Source organism: Oryctolagus cuniculus, chromosome 4, assembly GCF_051225735.1.
Source record: "Oryctolagus cuniculus isolate XC-2025 breed Fujian yellow rabbit chromosome 4, ASM5122573v1, whole genome shotgun sequence".
Classification (NCBI taxonomy): domain Eukaryota; kingdom Metazoa; phylum Chordata; class Mammalia; order Lagomorpha; family Leporidae; genus Oryctolagus; species Oryctolagus cuniculus.
In genome coordinates, this window is record NC_142870.1 from 145,138,118 (window position 1) to 145,158,956 (window position 20,839).

General features: G+C 38.0%; 1 protein-coding gene across 6 annotated transcripts in view; it reads left to right on the top strand.

Moving 5' to 3' along the window:
* The window catches only part of STAG1 (STAG1 cohesin complex component), a 381,935-nt gene that overhangs the window by 256,450 nt on the left and 104,646 nt on the right, over nucleotides 1-20,839 (top strand). For all 6 annotated transcript variants that reach the window (XM_002716398.5, XM_070072783.1, XM_070072784.1 and 3 more), the window contains 2 exons: nucleotides 1,368-1,441; nucleotides 13,612-13,735. In XM_002716398.5, the coding sequence (XP_002716444.1) occupies nucleotides 1,368-1,441; nucleotides 13,612-13,735 (198 nt within the window). The remainder of the gene's footprint in view (nucleotides 1-1,367; nucleotides 1,442-13,611; nucleotides 13,736-20,839) is intronic.

Below are 20,839 nucleotides of genomic sequence, written 5' to 3' on the forward strand. Positions count from 1 at the left end.
GTCCCTGGCTTTTGATGGCTCAAGTTAGGATTTTTGGCTTTCTGATGGTGCAAAAGAAGTACACATTCAGTAGAAATTGTACTTCAAATTTTGGGTTTTCATTTCCTTGGCTGCAGTATATAGTATAATCTTGTGATTCTGAGCTGTGGCAGCAAGCCGTAAGCTTCCAATTTGTCACATTATCCTTATCATGATGGTAAAACAGCCAATACTCTACTGTGTATTAGGAAACCATCATTTTTGCATCCCATCATGTCTTCAAAGTGTGTGTACCTGAGGTGTAAAACTTTTTTTTTTTTTTTCATATAAAATATGCTTTATGTTAGATGACTTTGCCCAACTGTAGGCTAATTTAAGTATTCCAAAGCAGTTGATATTTTGGAAATAGTCTGACCACACATAGCCACAGTACCACTTTTCCTTGTTAGTCATTGTGTAGTGTGCATCTAGGGCATGTTTAAGATAGCCTTTTTTGTGCTAAGCTATGATGTTCAGTAGGTTAGGTATATTAAGTACATTTTTTAACTTAGCACATTTTCAGTTTAATGAAGGGTTTATCAGGAGATAACCAGCATAAGTTCAGTAATATTTATGTTCCCCAACTTATTTCAGTAAAAATTGTAACAAAAAACAACAAAATAAGTCTAAAAGAATTTTATTGTTTCATTTTTAAATATAATAAATATTTCACTGATTATTACACAGCAAATTAGAGAACAAATTAGTATGATAAATAGCACCTGGAATGTCATTTTTCATAGTGCTTTTGTTACTTCGGAGTAGTGAATAAACTCAGACTTTAACTCTGATAAACTTTTATATTTTATGTAATATTCTTTTATTTCCTTTTGGTTGCTACATTCTACAGCTAGTGGCCAGAATCCTTTTTTTGTGATAACCTCCTATTTTGAGAACCTGACGCTATATTCAGTTGTGGGCTCGTCAGATGTAGAGTAATGTTTAGAATAAGAAGTTTCTTACACAGCAGCAGACATATTAGATCAGGGATGATCATTATTCAAAGAAGACAAAACCTAGACAAAGACCTAGTTTTGACAGATTTATAGAAATTGAGGCCACCCATCCTCAAAGCAGATATTTTACAAATAGTCTGACTACTCTTAACCATACCAGCACACCTCCTTGTTGTAGTTATGTGTAGTATGTGTCTAGAGAAAGACAAGCATGAATGATTCCAGCATTGTGGTAAAGCTGTAGAAATAATCCAAGTATGCAGGTAATTTGAGACATCTCTTTTACAACAAATGAGAAAAAAAATTGGTAACTGCTCAGACTGACAATAACTGACTGACAATAAATAAGCATTTCAATTTACCTTTTATTGTTTTTTTTTTTTTTAATTTCAGCTACAAGAAAATCAGGATGAAATCGAAAATATGATGAACTCTATTTTTAAGGGCATATTTGTTCATAGATACCGGTAAGGGATTTTTTTTAGAAGATTTTTAACTTGAACTGTTATTTATTTATACCCCATATTAATTACTAAAGCTATACAACTCTGCTAATAATAACTTTTTTTCGGGGAAAATTTATCATTTGTAGTTCTTCCTTTGCTAATAAATGCTGAGTGAATAGTCTATGTCTCTGCAATAAATGGCACCAGCACCACTGCTACTGCTGCCATGCATTCCAGTTTTAACACATTTATTTTTGGAGGTAGTCTGTGTACTTGGATTTTGCTGATGGTATATTAATTAATAAGATTCTTAAGTTAATGACTTAATAGAATATTATTGTTTCCACATTTGTAAAAATGTAATACCCTATTTCTTGCCCTATGGTGCTGACTTAACCCATAATAAAATTAACCAATAATCTTTTCCAAAGACTCTGTGAAGATGGGAGAAAAGAGGACAGAAAAGGGCACCCACAGATAATGCAGTACTTCTTGTATCCTGTAACTTGTTTACCTTCAACTATATAGAAACTGTTAGGAAAGTATTTGTCGTATTAAAACACTACATTGTAAAAAAGCATATTTCTCATAGAAATAGTAAATTATGACCATATAACTGTTACCTTCTGTTAATTATAAGTGGCACAGAAAGATGTATAAGAAAATAGACAAGGTAATGGCACTTTTCAGATACACTTGAAACTAGTTAGTCAATTCATATAAATAAACAAATCATTTGATAAATAACTTTGATATGTTAATGGGACTTACACATTTTAATTTGAAGTACATAGAAAGACATTTTGAAAGAGGGCCAAGGCTGACTCTCTAAGTGCAGTTTTGCATCTACTTTTTTGCATTAACTATACTCTTAATGCATAATCGACATATTTATTTGAAGAGAGGCAGCAAGAGCTGTTACGTACCTGCTAGGCTGTCTTTTCCCATTTTTTTTTTAACCACAGGTTTATGGAAGTGTAATAGATATAAGATAAACTGCACCACCACAAGGAAAATAATGGAATATGTTCATCAACTTCGAAGTTTTTTCATGGCTACTTGTAATTCATCTGCTGTCTGATTTGTTTTGCATTTCTGGAATTTTGAAGGAATGGAATTATGCAATATATACTCCTTGTTGTTTTGTCTAGGTTCATTCTTAAAGCAAAATTAGCATCTTTCCCCCATTAAATATGTTACTAGCTTTAAGTTTTTCATAGATGCCCTTTGACAGATTGACATTTCCTTCATGTTTTCTGAGAGTTTTTGTAAGGAATGGATGCAAAATTTTGTCAAGTTTTGTTTTGTTTTTGTTTTTGTTTTTTTGTTTTGTTTTGTTTTGTTTTTGTTTTTGTTTTGACAGGCAGAGTGGACAGTGGACAGTGAGAGAGACAGAAAGAGAGAAAGGAGGCGCTTTTCTACCACTATTGAGATGACTATATGGTTTTCTTTTTTTAAAACTGTTAATATGGTGATTAAATTGATTGGTTTTCAGCTGCTAATATGAATTCATGGAATAAAAGCCTCATAAATGATATATGATGATACCTGGAAAAGTGGAATTAAAAGTACATTTTGATAAAAAATTTTGAACATATGCATAGTTCTTTCATAATATGGATTTTCCAGGAATTTATTTTTTAATCCCATTATTCTGTTGACTTCTTGAAGTACAGTTATTCTTTTCTTTATATATTCTACAGCAGTTGAATAGAATTGGTGTTATTTGTTCTTCAGATGTGAATTCTACCATTGGGACCTATAGATTTTTTTGTTAGTAGTGTTTTAACTACAAATTAAATATCTTTAACTAGATACATGGTTATTCCAGTTATCTGTTTTTATAAGTAACCTTTAATGGTTTATGTCTTATAAGAAATAAATATTCATATGTGTTAAATTATATTCAACTGTCAGCATAAAGTTATTCATAATATTGGTGATTTTATTTCTCTTGCCCTTTTCCCCAGTTTTTTATTTTCTCTGGTTAATCTATCTGGAGCTAATTAATTTTACTGGTTTTACTTAAAGAATGAGATTTTGGTTACATTGAGTTTCTTCAGTTCTTTCTGTTTGTTTCACTGATTTATGTTCTTTTATTTCCTGTCTTCTCCTTATTTTCAGTTTCACTTTTGTTTGCTCTTTTAGTTTCTCTAGGTGGAACTAAAATTCTTGATTTGAGACCTTTCTTTTTTTCTAATATAGGAATTGACTCTAATAAATTTTTCTCATAGCACTGCTTTAACTATGTCTCCTAAATTTGGGTCTGTTGTGTTTGCATTCATCAATTCAGAATACTTTCTAATTTCCCTTTGGTTTGTTTAGTTGACTTATGGATTATTTAGCATAGTAACCTTACACCTGTGTGAGAATCTTCTAGATATCATCCTGATATTGATTTCTATTTCAATATCATTATAGTCTTAGAACATAGTTTTAGTTCTTTTAAATTTATTGAAGTTTTTTTTTAATGGCTTACAGTATTTTTTTTTATTTTTTTTATTTTTTGACAGGCAGAGTGGCAGAGTGGACAGTGAGAGAGAGAGACAGAGAGAAAGGTCTTCCTTTGCCGTTGGTTCACCCTCCAATGGCCGCCGCGGCCGGCGCGCTGCAGCCGGCGCACCGCGCTGATCTGATGGCAGGAGCCAGGAGCCAGGTGCTTTTCCTGGTCTCCCATGGGGTGCAGGGCCCAAGCACCTGGGCCATCCTCCACTGCACTCCCTGGCAAAGCAGAGTGCTGGCCTGGAAGAGGGGCAACCGGGACAGAATCCGGCGCCCCAACCGGGACTAGAACCCGGTGTGCCGGCACCGCTAGGCGGAGGATTAGCCTAGTGAGCCGCGGCGCTGGCCAATGGCTTACAGTATAGTCTATGTTGTAAATGTTCTATTTCCTAAAGAGAAGAAAATACATTCAGCATTTGTTGGCTGGTGTTTTGTCAGTTAGGTCATCATGTTGGTTGATAGTGTTCAAGTCTTCTCTATCCTTACTGTTTTCTGTTAAACAATTCTTGAGAGACTGGTTTATAGGAGTAATTTTTATATTCTTGATACAAATCCATTATCAGATACATAATATACAAATATTTTTTCCAGTATGTTGTTCTTTCATCTTCTTCATGGTGACTGTTAAAGAACATATTTTCAATGTGTATGAAGTCTGATTAACAGGTTTTTTTCTATATTCATGCTTTTGGTTGCACATCTGTGAATAGTCTTACCAACTCAAAGGTCTCTTCTGTTTTATTCTGGAAGTTTAACCATTCTATCTTTTCTCTTAAAGATATGATTGTCTAACCCAATTTTTGTATATGGCATGATGTAAAAATGTAAGTCTATATTTTGCAAATAGACACTCAGTTGTCTACCATGTAATCAAAGACTGCCCTCTTCCATTTGTTTTCTTAGTACTTTTCCTGAAAATTAATTGAACATAAATACATAGTTTTAGTTTTAAATTTCTAGTTTGACTATCCTTATACCACTGCACCAAATAGTTTTAGAATACATTTTTAAATTAAATATTGTACAGGCCGGCATTGTGGCACAGTGGATTAAGCCTTTGCCTGCCATGCCAGCATTCCATTATCAGAGCACAAGTTAAAGTCCTGACTGCTTTACTTGTGATCCAGCTCCCTGCTGGTATGCCTGAGAAGGCAGCAAAAGACAGCCCATATGCTTGGGCCCCTGCCACCCACCTATGAAACCTCGGTGGAGCTCTGGGTTTCTAGCTGCTTTGCAGCCTTTTGGGGCATGAACTACGTGACTGAAGTTATCTTTGTCCTCTCTCTCCCCCTCTCTCTTGTTCACTTGCTCGCTCTCTCCCTGTGCTCCCTAAAGCTTCTCTGTAATGCCTTTCAAATAAATAAATAAATCTCTCTTCAAAAACTAGGCAGCATGAATTATGCCAATTTGTTGTTTTTCAAAATTTTTTTTACTTTGGTCTTTTACAATTTTATTTTATATAAGTTTTAGGATCAGCATGTCACTTTTTACACAAAAGCTTCTGAAATTTTGAAATTTGAATCTGTGCACCAAAAATTGAAAAGAATTAGTCTCTTTTGTTTTAAGTATTACTTTTTTATTTATTTGAAAGAGAGAGTTACAGAGAGAGGTAGAGCCAGATATAGAGAGCAGTCTTCCATTCTGCTGGTTCATTCCCCAAATGACTGCAACGGCCAGAGCTGAGCTGATCTGAAGCCAGGAGCCAGGAGCTTCTTCCAGGTCTCCCATGCAGGTGCAGGGGCTCAAGGATTTGGGCCATCTTCTGCTCTCCCAGGCCACAGCAGAGAGCTGGATTGGAAGTGGAGTAGCCAAGACTTAAACCGGCGCCCATTTGGGATGCCGGCACTGCAGGCTGGGGCTTTAACAAATGCGCCACAGCACCGTCCCCGAGAATTAAACTCTTAACAATGTTCGCTTCCATTCCATAAACAGAGATTTGTGTTCTCTGTTGATTTAATTATTATTTGTTTATTATTTAATTATTATTTTAATTTCTCTTAGCCTTTTATAATTTTCAGTGTAGAAATTTTACATTACTTTGTTAAATTTATTTCTAGGAGTTTTCATTTTTTTATGTTGCTGTGAATGGGATTTTTAGTTTCTGTTTTAGATTCTTATTTGCTGATTTCTAAATATTTGATTTAATATTTAAAGGAGACTGCCTTTATCCTGGTGGTTAGGGATTGGGGTTCATAAAGCTTTTTGTTCATTTTTTTATTTTTGTAAAGTCTATAAATTTTTATATACAAGTTCATGTCATCTGTGAATAAAAGCAGATTTAATTCTTCCTTCTGTGTATCCTTAGTTTTCTTTCTTCTTTTCCCCCTATTTTACTGCCTGAAGTCTTCAGTATGATATTGAATAGAAATAGTATGAGGGATACCTTTGCTTTACTCATGATCTTAACAATACCAACAATGAGGGAAATGCAAATCAAACACAAAACGAGCTATCATCTCACACGACTTAAAATGGCTGTGATCAAACAGATAAAAAAACAACAAATATTGTCCAGGATGCAGGGAATCAGGAATTTTCTTACACTATTGGTGAAAATGTAAGAGTACAGCTGTTATAGAAAACAGTTTAGAGATTTCTCATAAAAATCTCAGAAAAAGTAAGATACAATAATCCCACTACTGGATATATAGCTAAGGGAAATATTAATATGTTGAAGAGACATCTGCATCCCCATGTTTATTGCGGGATTCATGGTAGCCAAAATACAGACTTAACTTACATGTCCACCGACAGACAAATGGCTGAAAAAATGTGGAATATATATACAGAATGAAATACAAGGGCACTTCAGGAAGTTCATGGGGAAAAGATAAGTTTATTTTGCTGCAATGATTTTTTTTAATTTTGTGTAGTTTTTTCATACAATTTTTCCTTAAACTTTTTTTTTTTGTTTGTTTGTTTTGTTTTTTTTTTGTTTTTTTTTGACAGGCAGAGTGGACAGTGAGAGAGAGAGACAGAGAGAAAGGTCTTCCTTTGCCGTTGGTTCACCCTCCAATGGCCGCCGCGGCTGGCGCGCTGCGGCCGGCGCACCGCGCTGATCCGATGGCAGGAGCCAGGAGCCAGGTGCTTTTCCTGGTCTCCCATGGGGTGCAGGGCCCAAGCACCTGGGCCATCCTCCACTGCACTCCCTGGCCACAGCAGAGGGCTGGCCTGGAAGAGGGGCAACCGGGACAGAATCCGGCGCCCCGACCGGGACTAGAACCCGGTGTGCCGGCGCCGCTAGGCGGAGGATTAGCCTAGTGAGCCGCGGCGCCGGCCTCCTTAAACTTTTAATAGATATTTCATATGCCTGGATTTCAAAATTCCTTTATACCAAAATAAATATTAATTTCATGAACATTTTGTTTTTGTTTTAAGATTTTTTATTTATTTGAAGGAGAGAGAGAGATCTTAAATTCACTGGTTCACTCCCCAAGTAGTCACAATGGCTGGAGCTGGGCTCATCCAAATCTAGGAGCCAAGAGCTTCTTCCCAGTCTCCCATGTGGGTGATGGGACCCAAGGACTTGGGCCATCTTCTGCTGCTTTCCCAGGCCATAGCAGAGAGCTGGATCAGAAGAGGATCAGCTGGGACTCCTACTGGCTCCCATAAGGGATGCTGGCACTGCAGGCAGCGGCTTTACCTGCAATGCCATAGCGGCCGTCCCTCCATGAACATTTTGAAGTATCCTCCGTTTACTCATCCATACCAAAAGAATGAAATCCTGTCATGTGTAACAACTTTGTGAACCTTGGAGGATATTTTAAGTAAAGTAAATCAGGCACAAAAAAGCAAATACCTCATAAATTCATTCATGGATTGTCATAAAATTACACTTAAGGGAAGTTGAAGATAGACTAATGGTCATTAGAGTCTAAGGAGAGTAATGGTTGAGGGGTAGTGGAGAGAAGTTGTAAGGCAAATGAAATTAGCAATAATTCATTGTGTATTTCAAGAGGGGATTTCAAATATTCTCACCTCAAAGAAATATTAATTTTCAGGTGATGGATATTCCAGTTACCTGTTTTGATCATTATAGAATGTACACGTGCATCAAATAAATAGACACAATTATTGTATATCAGTTCAAAATAAAAATAGGGGCAGGCATTGGCATAGCAGTTAGGACTTCACTTGTGATGCCCATATCTGGTATCAGAGAGCCTGGATTCAAGTCCTAGTTCCACTCTCAATTCCAGCTTCCTGCTGACAGTACCCTGGGAGGCAGCCTGTGATAATTCAAGTGATTCGGTCCTTGCCATTCACATATGGGATGTGCATTGAGTTCCTGCCCCCTGTTTATGTATAGTCCAATCCCAGATATTACAGGCATTTGGATGGTGAATCAGAAGATGGTAGCTCTCTGACTCTTCTTTCTCATTCTCTCTGGCTGTTTGACTCTCAAATAATGAATCCATTTATTAAAAGTTTTTAAATAAAAAAAATGCAAAGAGAGGAGTGTGATGATGGTAGCTACAGGTTTAGTAAAGATGACCATTATTAGGATGAGAAAGTTCCTTTCTAGCCTGATTTGTTAGGTGTTTTTTTTTTAATTTTTTATTTAATAAATATAAATTTTCAAAGTACAGTTAATGGATTACAATGGCTCCCCCCCCCCCCCATAATTTCCCTCATGGTTGTTTGCTTTTGTTTCCATTAAGATGGTCAAACAGATCTTCTTTATTCTGTTAATACAACATATTACACTAAGTTTTTCATTTTTTCTTTTCTTTTTTTTTGGGGGGGGGGGACAGGCAAAGTTAGACAGTGAGAGAGAGAGAGAGAGCAAATTTTTTTTATTTATTTTTATGATTTTTCCTCAAGCTATGACAGCAAAATAAAGCCACATTTATTTTAGTGATTCACCTTTAATGAAAGTCTTTCTTTTCTTTTTTTAACTTTTTTTTAAAGATTTATTTTATCTATTTGAAAGCCAGAGTTACAGAGCGAGGCAGAGCCAGAGAAACAGAAAGAGAGGCCTTCCATCCACTGGTTCACTCCCCAATGGCTGCTGCGGCCAGTGCGCTGCGCTGCGCTGCGCTGATCCGAAGCCAGTAGCCAGGTGCTTTCTCCTGGTCTCCCATGCCGGTACAGGGTCCAAGCACTTGGGCCATCCTCCATTGCCTTCCCGGGCCACAGCAGAGAGCTGCCCTGGAAGAGGAACAACCGGGACTAGAACCCGGCACCCATAGGGGATGCCAGCACTTTAGGATCCCAAGCCACAGGGCGTTAACCCACTGTGCCACAGCGCCGGCCCCTTAATGAAAGTTTTTCATCAAAGCTCTCCACCTTTCATTCTCAGAGAAACAGTCATGCTTCCATTTCCTTCATTATCTTATATTGATTTGTATTTTATTTAAGCAGAGCCTGCCATATCAATTTGTGTTTCATTACTGTAATGAAATACCTGAGGCTAGGTAACTTTATAAAGAAAAGAGGTTTATTTTAGCTTCACACTTCTAGTTCAAGTTTGAAGGGACCTCATCTCTTGATAGCCTTGCTGGCAGAGTCCCTAGGTGGTGCAAAGCATTTCATAGCATTATGTGCCCATTTTCATGGGTGAAATGATAAAGAAAATGTGGTATACATGTACAATGAATATTACTTGGCCATAGAAAATTTTGACATTTGCAGCAACATGGGTGAGTCAATAATTTTTAAATGAAATAAGCCAGACACAGAAAGACAAATATCATATGTTCTTTCTCATATATTGAAATTAAATATATAGTCCATCTGAACTTAAAATGTTCGCTATTACACACTGGGAAATGGGGGTTTGGGGTTCAGGGAAGTTGGATAACAAGTACAGTCAGTAACAAGTTCCAGTGTTATAAAACAGCAATATGGGTTGGCTTCCATTCATATTAATGTATTATATACTGTGTAAAGAACTGGAAGAGGCATTCATTTGGCTCAGCAGTTGAGATACTGCTTGGGATGCCCACATCCCATATCATAGTTCCTTGTTTTGTTTTGTGCATTCTGGGAGGCTTCAGGAGATGGATAAAGTATTTGGGTTTCCGCCCCCCACTTTATAACTCACATGGAGTTCCATTCACCTGGCTTTGGCCTGACCCAGCCCTGGCTGTTTCAAGCATTTGGGCAATAAACCACTGATGGAAGGTCTCTGTTACTCCCTGTTTCTCTTCCTTTCAAATAAGATGGAAATAAATAAGTAAATACCTCAAAGGGAAGGAGCTAGTAGGCTCCATGAAAGTGAAAAGGCTAGTTGCCTGGGTTGATTGTTTTATACTGTGTGTACCCCATTAAGCTGTGTAACAACTTTTAAAAAAGAAAAAAAGGGCAAATGTTATGGTACAATGGGTTGGGATGCCTGCATCTCTTATCAGAGTACCAGTTTGAATCCTGGCTACCCCACTTCCCATCCTGTGCCCTAATAACATGCCTGAGAAGCAGCAGATGATGTGGGAAACCTGGGAATTCCTGGCTCCTGACTTCAGCCAATCCAGCTATTGTGAGCATTTTTGGGGAAATCAACCAGCAAATGGAAGATACCTCTCTCTCCTCTTCGCTTTTCTTCCCTGCCCTGTCACTCTTTCAAATAGATAAAATCCTTAAAGAAATCCATGGTTTGTGAAAAAGCAAGTTGGAGAATACCTGTATGACAATACTTATGTAAAGTTTCAAATAGTAAAACAGTATACATGAAGTTAAAACATTAACATACAGATGAGAATTATATTCCTCAAATCAAAGATAGTAATTTACTGCTAGGGAAATACATAATTAAGAATCATATACTTTTAACTGCCAAGAAATACTTTATTTCTTATCTGTACAGGGGATCCACAGTTATGTTATTTTCTATAACATTTTTATGTCTGAACTTTTTTATATTTATAAAAAATGACATTGAGACATATGTTCAGTACTAATAAGGAGTGTATTCTTATGCTTGTAGTAAAGCTATTGTGTATATTGTCTGTGAATGTCTAGATTGATAAAACTTAAACATTATAACATTATAATAGCTGACATTTAGAAAAAGTTTAGTAGGTGCCAGGCACAATTTAAAGTATTTTTCTATACTAAGTGATTTCATTTGCACAGTAACTTTATGAACTAGGTAACGTTATTCTTTACAGATAAAGAAGCCTAAGGAAGAGGGAAGTAAATTGTCCAAAGTGATACAGTTAGGAAATAGCAGAACCAGAATTTTAATTCAGGGTGTCTTATTCTAGAGCCTATATCAGTAGCCATTACCATGTATATCCTTTCCTTGAGGAAAAGATACTACCAAAAAATATAGGAAAACTAGTTTGTAATTGACAATATGACTTAGGAAAACAAAGTTTTCTCTATTTTTATTCTTAAGCAATGACAGATACCTCAAAGAAACAGATTTATTGGAACAAGGGAATGAAATATTAGAATAACTAAAGTGACAAATATTGCCTCATATAAATGGGAAGACTAAAAATTAAAAATTTTACTTATTCATAATGATAAGTCAGAAACTGGGAGACTGATCTACAAAAAAAATTAGAATTCACTAAATTTAATACTTGTTAAAGCTGGGGCTAATAACTTGGTGAAAGAGGAGGAAAAAGTGTTAGCATTGTGTTTGTTCATGATTCACAGATCCTGGAGAAGAAGCATAGTCCTAGGATCTTTCTATTGGTTGTCTATAATGAGGTGGAAAGTCATCTGGGCAATGAGCCAGAATTCTTGACTATTGGGGTTATTCTGCCACCATTTCACAGTGCAGTCACTAAAGTTTTTCTATCATGATTAAAAGTTGGATTATTCTTCCTGTGCTTCAGTCTAAAAAATGTGAAAGACCTGTGAATTAAAATGGTCAAACATGTTTTTAACTCTGTGTTATATCTGCATAGTTTAAAATTACTTCAAGATTTTAGATTTTGTGAATGAACTTTTTTTTTTTTTTTTTTTTTTTTTTTTTTTTTTTAGACAGGCAGAGTAGATAGAGAGACAGAGAAAGGTCTTCCTTTTTGCCATGGTTCACCCTCCAATAGCTGCCACGGCTGGCGCACTGCGGCCGGCGCACCGCGCTGATCCGATGGCAGGAGCCAGGTGCTTATCCTGGTCTCTCCTGAGGTGCAGGGCCCAAGTACTTGGGCCATCCTCCACTGCCTTCCCGGGCCACAGCAGAGAGCTGGCCTGGAAGAGGGGCAACCGGGAAAGAATCCGGCGCCCCGACCAGGACTAGAACCCAGTGTGCTGGCGCTGCTAGGTGGAGGATTAGCCTATTGAGCCACGGCGCCGGCGAATGAACATTTTCAATAATGACTTCTAGGAGTGTCCTTTGGAATGTTTGTGGAAAGATGGAATTAAAAGATAAATTTAGAGTTGGGCATTTGACACAGTTAAGCCACCATTTGGGACAACCATATCCAGTATTGGTACTTGGGTTCAAGTCCCAGCTCCACTTCTGTTTCCAGTTTCCTGCCAGTGTACACTATGGGAGACAGGAAGTGGTAACTCAAATAAGAGATCCTTTGTAGCGACGTGGGAGACCTGAATTGAGTTCCAGATTCATAGTTTCAGACTGATCCAACCCCAGCTGGTGGGAGCATTTGGGAAGTGAATCAGTGAATAGAAGATCTTTTGTCTCTGTGTGTCTCTCTGCTTTTAAAGTAAAAGGAAAATACATTGTTAAAAATAAAATTGTGGGGTCCGGCACTGTGGCATGGTGGGTAAAGCCATCGCCTGCAGTTCCGGCTGCTCCACTTCCAATTCAGATCTCTGCTATGGCCTGGGAAAGCAGTAGAAGATGGCATAAGTTCTTGGGTCCCTACACCCACATGGGAGTCCCGGAAGAAGCTCCTAGCTATAGATGGGCCCAGCTCCAGCCATCACAGCCATTTGGGGAATGAACCAGCCAATGGAAAATCAATCAATCAATCTCTCTCTCTCTTTCTCTCCCTCTCCCCCTTCCTCCCCTTCTTCCCCCTGTAACTCTGCCTTTCAAATAAAAACATAAATTTTAAAAGTAAAAATAAAATTGTTGGGCTGACATTGTGGCATAGCCAGCCACATTCTGCAACACCAGCATCTCTTAAGGGTGCTAATTCAAGTTCCGGCTGCTCCACTTCTGATCCAGCTCTCTGCTAATGTGTCTCGGAAAGCAAAAAATGTCCCATGTGCTTGGGCCTCTGTCACCTACATGGGAAAACTAGGTGAAGTTCCAGGCTTTGGCCTGACCCAACCACAGCCATTGGGGCCATTTGGGAAGTGAAACAGTAGTTGGAAGATCCATCTGTCTGTCTTTCCTTCTTTCTATGATTTTACTTTCAAATGAATAAATCTTTTAAAAATAAGTAAAGCTTTAAAAATTTTTAACAATAAGCTTATTTGGATAACAAATATTTTTAAGTCCTTGAACTTTTGAAAATCATTCATATGTATGAATTTCAGAATTTTTTCCACTAAAAACTAATCTTTGAATTCCATTTTTTCTATAACTTTTGAAGTCTTCTCATAGAACAGGTGTATTAAGCATTTTTAGAAGCTTTAGTTTGATATTGATAGTTTATTTTACAGAAGTCATAAAAAATAGAAAATATCCATGTTAACAGGTTTTTAAGAGTGCAATGTGAATACAGTGGTACATTAATAATGAATAATTCTTGATGTAAATTAGTTGAATATGTTGCAGCTATGGGTATTACAGGTTTGTCTGCTTTGTTTTATTCCTCCTCTAGTGATGCTATTGCTGAAATTAGAGCCATTTGTATTGAAGAAATAGGAGTATGGATGAAAATGTACAGTGATGCCTTCTTAAATGACAGTTACCTAAAATATGTTGGCTGGACTCTTCATGACAGAGTAAGTTGCTTCATTCTAAGCTTTGATGAAAGATAATTTTTCATGATTATGAGGATGCTACAATCAAAATGACAATAACTGATCTTTCAAAAGTTACCATTGTATGGAAGTTTAAGGTTATGCAGCTGAATAACTGTTTACCTGATGATCATTTTAAAACTTGAAACATTATCTCACATGTGAAAACCCTGTGTTATTTTAGTTGAAATACTGTGCTGAATCCATATTGACAACATGGTGTTTCTCAAGTTTTAAGAGAGTCTGTGTAGTATTCCAAGAAGATAGATACAGTCGTTTTCTAGCTTAGAATCAAAAGGAGATTTCTTTTTTTCTTTTAATATATAAAACGTAAATAAGGGGCAAGCATTTGGTTCAGCAGTGAAGTTGCTTCCTGAGATGCCTACATTCCATATCAGAGTACCTATGTTCAAGTCCTGCTTCCACTTCCAGTCCAACTTTCTGCTTATGTGCACCATGGGAAGGCAGCAAGTGATGGTTCAAGTACATAAGATCCCTGCTACCCACAAGAGAGACCAGATTAAATATCTGGTTCCTGGCTTCAGCCTGCATCAAAGTTTCTATTATGGGTATTTGGAGACTGAAGCAGCACATGGAATCTGTCTTTGCCTTTCAAATAAAATGAAAATAAATCATTTCTTTAAATGAAAAGTTGAAGTTAAAGAAAAATTAGGCTTTAGAATAAGCTCTGACTCATGAAAGAATCCTATACCCTTGAGTACTAAGTATGTAATCCTTAAAAAAAGGATAGGAGTGATAAATCATTGAAATGTTCATGTCATGTGACCTGAAATTCTTTATAAATTGAACTTCAGATACTCTATAGAAATCTTATAACAGTTTATATTGTTATTGTTTATTGAACTGTTAGAAGATATTATATTTCTTAAAAAGCAGTTATCACTATCAGCATATTGAGCATTTACATTTTAAATAGTCTTTTTTTTTTTTTTTTCAAAAAAATTTATTTATTTTAAAAGCAGAGTTATATAGAGACAGAGAGATACAGAGAGATCTTCCATCCACTGGTTCACTCTCCCAGTGGCTGCAATGGCCAGAGCTGGGCCAATCTAAGTCCAGGAGCATAAAACTTTTTCCAGGTCTCCCGTGTGAGTGCAGGGGCCCAAGCACATGGGCCATCTTCCACTGCTTTCCCACATCCTAACAGAGAATTGGATCAGAAGTGAAGCAACTGGGACTCAAACCAGCGCCCATTATGGAATGCTAGTACTGCAGGTGGTGGCTTTATCCACTATGCCAAAACGCTGGCCCGATGTGATTATTCTTATCAAAACCACTTTGAAAGCCTCAAAATTAACATAGATTCTAAGTGAAATCCCAATGAATTTTATAGGCTATTTTTGGTATAAGAGGTTAGAGTATAGGGAGATCATCACGGGTGGTTACTCAATTTCATAGAAACTAATTTTTAATTGATTTTAAAAACCTTCTTCCTGACTTACCATCTCATTTGGTAGCAAGTCCAATTTGTATATAGTGAATTTTTTCCTCAGTATTTATGTTTCCAACAATTTGTATCCTTTGATCAACAATAATAAATCCGAAACTAGTGGGGATGGCATGTGCAAGGAGTTAAGCCACTGCCTGAGACGCCAGCATCCCATATGAGTGCCAGTTCCAGTCCCAGCTGTTCCACTTCTGATCCACTCCCTGTTAATGCAGTTGGGAAAACAAAAGATGGCCCAACTGCTGGTGCCCTTGCCACCCACATGGGAGACCCACATGGAATTCCAGGCTCTTGGCTTTGGCCTGACTCAGTCCCAGAGAATGGTGCAATTTGGGGAGTGAACCACCAGATAGAAGATTGAACTCTCTCTGTCTCTCCTTCTTTCTCTGTAACTCTGCCTTTCTAATAAATAAATAAATCTTTAAAAAAAATCACAAACTAAATTCCATGTTTTCTTTCTCTAATCATCATGTGGAATTTGGAACCTTTGCATCTAAGCCACTTCTGATTTTACTACATTAGAGAGAATTAGATTTTACTACATTGGGAGAGAACATAGGATTATACATGCATAGGTACATGCATTCTTTTTATGGAAATTTATTTCAAGTCCTATTCTTTTATTTCCCAGCACACTCCTACCTCTCCCAATACAGTATTTCTCTGAACTTGTCTGACAATTACCTATTTTAACAGAACTTCATGTGTGACCACAGATTTGGAAAAATCAATGGTCTATATGTCTTAGAAACAAACAACTATCCATGGAAAAAGTTAAATTGTGTATGTAGAAATAATCTGTATAAAGGAAGAGGTATGTTTCACTTACACATTGCTAATAAAGGTATATTAATACCATGTTCAGTGGAGTTTTTAAGCTTCTCTGATCATCTCTATGTACTTTACTTAGATATTGATGTATATATTAATTTCTTGTGAACTTTACATTTGATATTCCAACTCGAACTTCCTTGCATCTTATTTTTCTGAAAACTACTGTAGTCATTTGCCTTCTCTTGAAACTGTGCCTCTGACTTCAGATTCATCCTTGCTTCTTTCAAATGAACTAATCAAATTTCTGTGTTGGCTTTTGAATTTTAGCATTTATAACCTAGTCTAATCTCCTAAATAAGCAAGAAAAAAAATTTTGTGTGAGTATAGTATAAGTTTTTTCAGTAGAAAAACAGTCTCTGGAAACTAAATTGTTCTCTTCAGTTTTCTACCCACCAGTTTTAATTCTGTCTCTGTTAGGGACACAGAATATGCTTAATTTAAATGTGGCAGTAGTAGTCTGTCTGTTCTGGGCTAAATATCTTAATCTCTTTTTGGATTTATACTCATGATACCAGATTGCTTTTTTTAGGCATTGCAGTTTTTCAATAATGCTTTGTACTACTTTGGCATTTACTGTATGTCTTAGTCTGTTTTCTGTTGCTGTAACAGAGTAGTTGAGACTAATTTTAAAGAAAAAGAAATTTACTTTGACTCATGATTCTGCAGGCCCAAGTGCATGACCCTGGCATTTATTTGGCTTCTGGTGAGGAAGCACATTGAGTTTGTGTAGAAGAAGGGCAAGGGGAAGGTGTCTAACTCCAGTAATGTCTAACACATTTCTTCAAGGAACCATTAGTCCACTCATGAAATGGAATTCTCATGGCCCAACATTCTTATTTAATTCTTCAAAAAGAGTTTTCCCAGAAAGAAACCATGTCTAAATCATAGCATCTTAAGTACACAATTCTTGTTATACTTTCTTATGTGTGCTTGATTCTTTGTGGTCCTTGGACAGAATTTATATTCAGTTAGCTAACCTCATTTCCTCCTCTTTGAGTTGGCTCATCCCACATTCTGTTTCTCTAAGTTCTCCAGAAACCTTTTTAGCCCTATATATTGCTGTGTTTCTCTCAAGACTACTGCTGCTTTCCCCTCCTTCACCCCAGCCACATGCAGACACATCTGTTACAGGCAGTTCTCCTGAATTTGGTTAATTTTATATCTTTTGTAGTATTACCCTTTAAGTATACATAGTATACATTCACATTTTAACAACAATTAGCATTTTATTTTGGAAACATGAATTATTCTTTCATAACAATGGTGGTGTTATGGCATTAAGTGGATTAAGACTCTGCTTAGGACACCCACATCAGGTATCAGAGTGCCAGTTTGAATCCTGGCTACTCTACTTCCAGTCCAGCTCCCTCATAATGTTCTTTTGGATGCAGCAACTGATGACTCAAGTACTTGAGTTCCTAAGACACATGTGGGAGACAGAGATGGAGTTTCTGGCTCTTGGCTTCAGTGTGGCCTAGCCCTTCCAGTTACAGCCATTTGGGGAGTGAAGCAGCAGTTGGAAGATCTCTCTCTCTCTCTCTCTGGATGTTACTCTGTCTTTCAAATAAATAGATAGTATGTATCTCACTGTAAAATTATGCTTACCATTTTTTTGCACAACACTTTTTATAGCACTTAGAGTTTTTTCAAAAGTGATCTTGCATGAATTTTAATCATTGCCTTTTCCCCAACAAACCGTTTTTTTTTTATGTTTTTAACAGGAAGCTAGAATCAGGAGCCAAGAATCAAACCCAGGTTCTCCAGTGTGGAATGTGGGCATTTTAACCAGCATACTGATTATTAGGCTACATGCCCATCCCTTAAATTCTGTACTATAATGGATACCATCTTCTTTAATTTTCAAGAAATTCCTGTAATGAAGGCAGGACATACTTTAGGTGAAGAAAAAGGCTTAGGTAGAAAGGTGGTTGATTGGGAATTGTCACCGGTGAAGATAAAAATTCATATCCTTGATCTACCTGTAATTTGCTGTATAAATTAGAATGAAATAATTTCCCCTTTATTGACCTTAGTTTCGAATCTGTAGAGGGAAAGAAGTGAGTCATGCTATGTTAGAACTAGGGTTGTGATTTCATCTTAGGACAACTGTCCTCAGCCTTCTCATTACGTAAGACTTCTGTTGAGTTTCCACCTGTCTTGTTTCATGAAATACCATGTTTATGAACCAGTTCCATAGATCCCCATGAGCTACACTTCAGTCTGGGTGCCCTTTACAGTTAAGTTTCTCTGGAATCTTATCATCTCCATTGCTATTAGAAGTTTTGGTCCATGCTGATTTGACCTTAATCTGAAAGCCAGGAGAGGCCTGTGTATATCATGGGGGCTACTGGTATTATTCTTAAGAAACCTGCCTTATTTTAGATTTCCATGTAGCCTTTCAGCAAAAGACAGGGGAGAGGAGAAGGCATGCTATCCTCTAACAAAAGGGCATGAGCCATATATTTAGCTTAAAAAGTCATAGGAAATTAGTTTATTCTCAAGTGTATCTACCCAGATGTCTTCTAAACTTCACTTCTCTCCTGTTATATCTCTGATTTGGGCATAGATTTGTCTGGGATGCAAAGTCTCTTAAATTCTGTCATTCCTACAGTTGAATACTAGACTTGCTATTCAGAATTATCAGTTCTCTCTCTCTAGCATATAAGGATCTTGTTAATAAAATTTTGCCAAAAAGGCAACATGTGCTTTGAATTGGTGATAATAGGCTGAGCCTGTCATTTTCTCTTTTGCATCTCAGTGACACTTTGCAACACTGAGTGAATTCCAAGTCCAAATAGTTACTGTTCCCTCAAATATAGGAATATATTTTATCCACATATGAAAAACCTAGCAAATGCACTACTATCCTACATCAGGAACTATCAGTACTTACCACATTGGATCCTTCTTCATAGCAATCCATCCTTCAAGTAATCCAACCCAAAATCTCATCTCATCTTCCTAGAACCATTCTTTGTATTAGTTATCTTATGACTCATTCCCTGGAAGCCAAGCATGAGTAAGGGATCTTTCTGCTAGGGATATATTGAGGTTTGTCCTCTTCCTGAAAGTTTAACGTAAGGATGGCATTTTTGTGCAGCTGGTTAAGCTGCTGCTTGCCACGCTGGCATCTCATATCTGAGTGCCAATTAAGGTCCCAGCTGCTCCACTTGAGATTCTGCTTCCTGCTAATGTACCTAGGAACGCAGCAGATGGCCTGAATATGTGGTTCCTGCTACTCATGTGGAGACCAGGATGGAATTCCTGGCTCCTGGTTTTGGCTTGCCTTAGCCCTGGCAGTTGCAACCATTTAGAGAGTGAACCAGCAACACAAGGAAGATCTCTCTCTGCATCTGCCTCTGTCACTCTGCCTTTCAAATAAATAAATACATTTTTTAAAAAGAAAAGTATGATAAGCATAAAAACAGAGTAGGAAAAATGTAATTTTCAACTCATTAAACCAGATATATATTACATTTAAATTGCATTGCCGAGCCGGCGCCGTGGCTCACTAGGCTAATCCTCCACCTTGCGGCGCCGGCACACCGGGTTCTAGTCCCGGTTGGGGCGCCGGATTCTGTCCCGGTTGCCCCTCTTCCAGGCCAGCTCTCTGCTATGGCCAGGGAGTGCAGTGGAGGATGGCCCAGGTGCTTGGGCCCTGCACCCCATGGGAGACCAGGAAAAGCACCTGGCTCCTGGCTCCTGCCAGGATCAGCGCGGTGCGCCGGCTGCAGCGGCGGCCATTGGAGGGTGAACCAGCGGCAAAAGGAAGACCTTTCTCTCTCTGTCTCTCTCTCTCACTGTCCACTCTGCCTGTCAAAAAAAAAAAAAAAAAAAAAATTGCATTGCCATTTCTGAACAATACAAATAGAGGCAAATAGTAACACTTCATAAAAATGTTGATTCCTTTTCCTTTCTCTAAGACCCAACCTTCCTCTCCCCCTTACAGAACTCTGTCCTTAGTAAAACATTTAAATACAGCATAAATAGTAAGCATGAAAAAAAATAGCAACCTTTGTTGCTTTTCTTTCTTTTTTTTTCTTTTCTTTTTTTTTTTTTTTTTGGACAGGCAGAGTTAGTGAGAAAGAGACACAGAGAAAGGACTTCCTTCCATTGGTTCACCCCCAAAATGGCCGCTACAACCGGCACGCTGTGCTGATCCGAAGCCAGGAGCCAGGTGCTTCCTCCTAGTCTCCCATGCGGGTGCAGGGCCCAAGGACTTGGGCCATCCTCCAGTGCCTTCCCAGGCCACAGCAGAGAGCTGGTCTGGAAGAGGAGCATCTGGGACAGAACCTGGCGCCCCAACCAGGACTAGAACCCGGGGTGCCAGTGCCACAGGTGGAGGATTAGCCAAGTGAGCTGCGGCGCCAGCCGTTTCTTTTCTTCTTATAAAAAAGAACATGACCACAAAGACAAGCAGGCAGAAACTGATTGGGATGTCTAATATAGACAGTTATTTTGGGGATGAGCTAAACTACTATCATGGTAGGGTGGGACAATGTGGAAATTCAATCTGTCTGAGACACCAGTTCCCTTTTTGCCCTTACAAGGGTGGAAGGGTCAGATGGAAACCCACAACTCCTAGAGATGGCTTTTATAGCCCCCATTTCCAGCTACCCTGCATGGAGAGAGAGCAAGGCATGCTGCACTGACACAGGAATCTGCTGGTACCCCATGAGTTTTAAGAGAATATTCTGCTGGCGCTGTGGCTCACTAGGCTAATCCTCCGCCTTGTGGCGCCGGCACACCGGTATCTAGTCCTGGTCAGGGCACCGGATTCTGTC